This window comes from Tupaia chinensis, unplaced genomic scaffold (assembly GCF_000334495.1).
Source record: "Tupaia chinensis unplaced genomic scaffold, TupChi_1.0 Scaffold000159_1, whole genome shotgun sequence".
NCBI lineage: Eukaryota > Metazoa > Chordata > Mammalia > Scandentia > Tupaiidae > Tupaia > Tupaia belangeri.
In genome coordinates this window covers 7,491,668-7,496,293 of record NW_006159630.1, presented here as the reverse complement: position 1 = coordinate 7,496,293, position 4,626 = coordinate 7,491,668, and the positions used below count along the sequence as shown (strand labels likewise).

Genomic DNA, 4,626 nt, shown 5'->3' with positions numbered 1-4,626 from the left:
CCCCTGCTGGTGGAGCGGGGAATCAGGCTGCTGCTTTCCCCTCCAGCCAAGACAGAGCTGGTTCTGGGGCTGGGGTGATGTGAGCCTGCAGGGAATGTAGGGGACCCTAGACATGGAGCTGAGAAGGTACAGATAGAACGCGGGGCTCAACCCTCTCCTGCCCATGCCACCCGTTCTCCATGGTTGAAGTCTTGTCCAGAGTTCTCGCCCCCAGAGAGTCTCTGGCTGCCATGAGGCTTGGACGTGGGAGAAGGCCCCAAAGCGGTCACTTCACTCCTGCCCAGGCGTCCAGGCTTCAGAGATGTTAAAGCCTAAGACTAGATTTCAGACCATCCAGGTTAAGTTCTCTCATTTTATAGAAGTTTATTCATTAATTCCACAAACGAACGTGACACAGAGAGAGACACAGAGACAGAGAGACAGGCACCCCCAACAGGGTCTTCACACGGCAACACACCCCAGCCTCAGGCAGCCCCAGATCAAGGGCATGTGCTCACCTAGTGTGTTTGGGGAGGTCTGCGCATGCCCTAATCACCCAGGGCCAGGCACAGACAACCTGGGACCATCCCATAGCCTAGGGCCCATCAAAATTATTCAAACCATGTAATCCTAAACACTTTTTAAACCTTACCCTTTGCTTCCAGTGAAAACCACAAGAAAGCCTCCACCCATAGCTCCTCCCGTCTTCTGCCTTCTGGCTGACCCTGGCCTTTCCACATGGCCCTGCATGGCATGGTGTGCCTCCTGTTTCAAAGGATCTGTGAGCAGAAAGTTCCTCCTTTGTGACAGGTCATTTCCATGGTTATTTAACCAGGCTTTGTTATAAAAGATCCTGAGGGACCAGCAGATGGCACAGGGGTTAAGGCACTGGACTCCCACGCCGTTGACCAAGGCTCAAGTCCTGGACCTGGCTGCTTAAAACTCCATACAGGCACGTGTGTGTGCCCTGCAGGTCTCAGTGGGCATGGGGAGCCTCATGACCAGGCTGCCTCTGTCTCCCCACGAGGAGCCCTCAGAGGCCAGTTCACCCAGAGCACAGCACTGAGCAAGCCCAGGAGCAGGAGCAGCTTCAGGAAGACTGGAAGCAGGAAGTGCATGCTGCTGAGCAGGGACCTGTGGGGACACAGCAACAGTGAGCCACCTGCTGGGGCCCAGGTCTTCCCAGCTCTCCCTGTGCCCAGATCCTGGCACAATAACACATAGTGTAAGCCCAGAACCTCAACAGGGCACAGTCCAGCGCTGTTCAAATCCCAGCCCCACTGGCTTGAAAAGCACACCAGGCGCATGTGTGCACATATGCCAAACCCTGATGGGATGGACCGTGTCCTCGTTGGGGGATGCTTTCTCCCCCCTCTGGTAAGTGCGCACACCCTTTGGCAAATAAATAAATAAATAATCCAATTCAACTGGGCATCTGTGTTTCATCCGGCAGCCCTCCTAGAAGTTCACCAGATAAAAATGCACAGGCCAGGCCAGTGGGAAGGCTGCAGGACCCAGGTCCACTCACCTGGTAAAGGTGCTGGTGTTTGTCCCTGGTGGGTGGTTGACGGTCTTCTCGGTAGTTTCAAGTGTGAACATCAGACTTGGTGTGATGGTCCTGACTGTGGGTAAATTTGTTGTAGCTAAACATACAAAGTAGAACACTGGTCACTCTTCATGGATGGCTCAACTCTACATATTCAGGAGCTTCTCCTTGGGCAGCCAAAACTACCTGGTTATCATCTAAAACATTTTAATTCTTTTCTAAAGAAAGACTATAGAATGACCATATATAGTCCTCATGATCTAATCACTTTGTAAAGCCTCCTCCTTCTAACACCATCACTTCAATGATTAGAACTTGACCTATGGGAGCTGGCGGGTGGCGCTAGACTCCTACATGGCCAACCATAGTTTGAGTCCCAGACCTGACAGCTAGTTGTTTCACTCTCTCTTTCTCAAGTGCATGTGTCCTATAACAAAATTTTAAAATAATAATAATAAGTAAACTGAAATAAATCATTTCTTTTTTTAAAAAAGAGAGAACTCAACCTATTAATTTGGGAGGAACATAAACATCAAGACCATAGTGCCCATAAATTCAGATACATTATGTTTTTATTTCACTAATTCAAAATATTTTATAATTTCCTTTTTATTTATACTTTGATCTATGGGTATTTCGAACTGAACTGCTTTAGTTTTGAAATAGTTGGGAATTTTCTAATAACTTGTTTCTTATTTATTTCTTTCCAGTTTAATTCTATCATGACCAAAGAATGTACTTTATATGACTTGAAACCTTTTAAATTTGTTGAAAGAGGCTTTATGACCTATCTTTGTAAAGTTCCACTTGCACTAAAAAGGCATGAATATTCTGCTACTGTTAGAGCAATGAATGTCACTCAGGGAAAGCTGGTCAACAGTGTTAAATCTACTGTGTCCTTACTGATTTTCTGTTTGCTTTGTCAACCATTGAATAGGTATTAAAACATCCAGTTATATTTGTCCTTTTTTCCTGGCAGTTCTAACAGTTTTTGTTTCATGTGTTTTGAGGCTCTGTTATTAGATATTTAAACAGCTAAGACCATTGTGTCTTCTTGATGAATTGACCTCTGTATGTTTAGAAATAACCTTTTTATCCCTAGCAAAAGAGTCTTTGCCTCAAACTTCCTTTGTCTGAAAACAATATAGTCATTCCAGATTTCTTTTGATTGTTAGCCTGGTGTATCTTTCTCCATCTCTTTACTTTTAATCTGTTTTTGTCTTGTACTTAAAGTGCATGTCTTCGGCCAGGTAATGCCATGATGGCGGAGCACCTGGACTCACATGGAAGCAGCCTTGAGTGCATGTCCTGCGGCTTCCCTGGCACAGCAGATGTGTGCATGCATGCCTGTGCATGCAGGCCAGCTCAAACTGGGTGTGGGTCATGGCGTAAGAACCTTTTTGGTGGAGCCCATCTTTCTCTCCTGCTGTCCCTCTCACGGAGGAAATCAATAAACTTTAAAAAATAATAAAGTACATGGGACCAGCAGATGGCATATTGGTTACACACTAGACTCCCATGTAGTCAAACAGTTTGAATGCTGGACCTAGTGGTTTGAAATTCATGTTGGGTGCACATGTGCAGATGGGCCCAAAATCCTAAAAGGAGAATGGAGAAGGGATTGTGGTTTGACCATGCCCCTTAGAGGGTGATTTTTCACTTTCTGTCTCTCTAGCAAGCACATACACCCTATGGCAAAAATCTCTCTAGAAAATAGTTTAAAAAAAATAATAAAGTAGATTTCTTGAAGCCGTAAATAGATGGTTTATTTATTATTATTTTTTGAGAAGTTTTTGCTATAGGGCACATGTGCTCGCCAGAAAGACAGAGACAGAGCGGCAGAAAGCGAGAAATCACTCCCCAGGGGGGATGGCCACACCACAATCCCTTCTCCTCCATTCTCCTCTTGGGATCTTGGGCATGCACGCACACATGCCCAACATGAGTTTAAGTCACTGGGTACGGGACTCAAACAGTGGTTGATTACATGGGAGTCCAGCAACATACTATTATGCCAACTGCTGGTCCTACACAGATGGTTCATTTTTTAAAAAAACAGTCCTATAATCTCTGCCTTTCAATTGGTCTGTTTAGACATTTATATTTAATATAATTAGTGATTTGATTAAGTTTCTATTATTTTACTGTTGGTTTTTAATTTATTCTACCTGTTCTTTTTTTTTTTTTTTTCCTTTCTTTTTTCTCTTTATGCTTTCTTTCGGATTTATTGAGTTTTGTTTGTTTTTGGCCATAGAATGACTGTGCTTGCCAGAGAGAGAGATAGTGAAACAGAGAGAAAGAAAAAAAGAAATAACCCCCCCCCCCAGGGGATGGTCATGCCATAATCTCTTGTTTTCCATTCTCCTCTCTGGATTTTGAGCATGTATACACATGCATCTGGCATGATTTTCAAGCCACCAAGTTGGGACTCAAACATCAGTCAACCAGGTGAGAGTCCAGTGCTTTAACCACTATGCCACCTGCTGGCCTCAAATTTATTGAGTTTTTTAAAATGACTCTTTTATCTCCTTTATCAATGTAGTAGCTATAACACTCTATTTTGTTAATTTAGTGGCTACTTAAGGACTTATATATACATTTTTTTCACTAATAACATTCAACATTCAAGTATATTATACTACTTCATGTTAGTATAAGAAGCTTATAATAGTATACACTTTCTTCCCTTCAGTCTTTATGCCATTTATGTTTTATCTTCTACTCATTCATATGCTTTAAACTGTACAAACGCATTGTGCTTTTTCCAAATAATTATCTTTTAAAGAAATGTAAATAAATATTCTGTACTTATTTGAATAATTGCCATTTCTGGTACTTTTATGTCTATCTACATTTCCTCTGGTATTATTTTTCTTCTGCCTGAATAGCTTATTTTTCTTATAATTTTCTTCTTCTTCTTCTTCTTCTTCTTCTTCTTCTTCTTCTTCTTCTTCTTCTTCTTCTTCTTCTTCTTCTTCTTCTTCTTCTTCTTCTTCTTCTTCTTCTTCTTCTTCTTCTTCTTCTTCTTCTTCTTCTTCTTCTTCTTCTTCTTCTTCTTCTTCTTCTTCTTCTTCTTCTTCTTCTTCTTCTTCTTCTTCTTC

General features: G+C 42.5%; 1 protein-coding gene across 1 annotated transcript in view; it reads right to left on the bottom strand.

Moving 5' to 3' along the window:
* Positions 1 to 400: 400 nt before the first annotated feature.
* Positions 401 to 4,626, bottom strand: part of LOC102480363 (CMRF35-like molecule 4) — a 15,889-nt gene continuing 11,663 nt past the window's right edge. Inside the window, exons 3-4 of the mRNA XM_014586687.2 lie at positions 1,508 to 1,622; positions 401 to 1,113 (exon numbers count right to left, since the gene is read on the bottom strand). Coding sequence (XP_014442173.1) covers positions 975 to 1,113; positions 1,508 to 1,622 — 254 coding nt within the window. The 3' untranslated portion in view covers positions 401 to 974. The remainder of the gene's footprint in view (positions 1,114 to 1,507; positions 1,623 to 4,626) is intronic.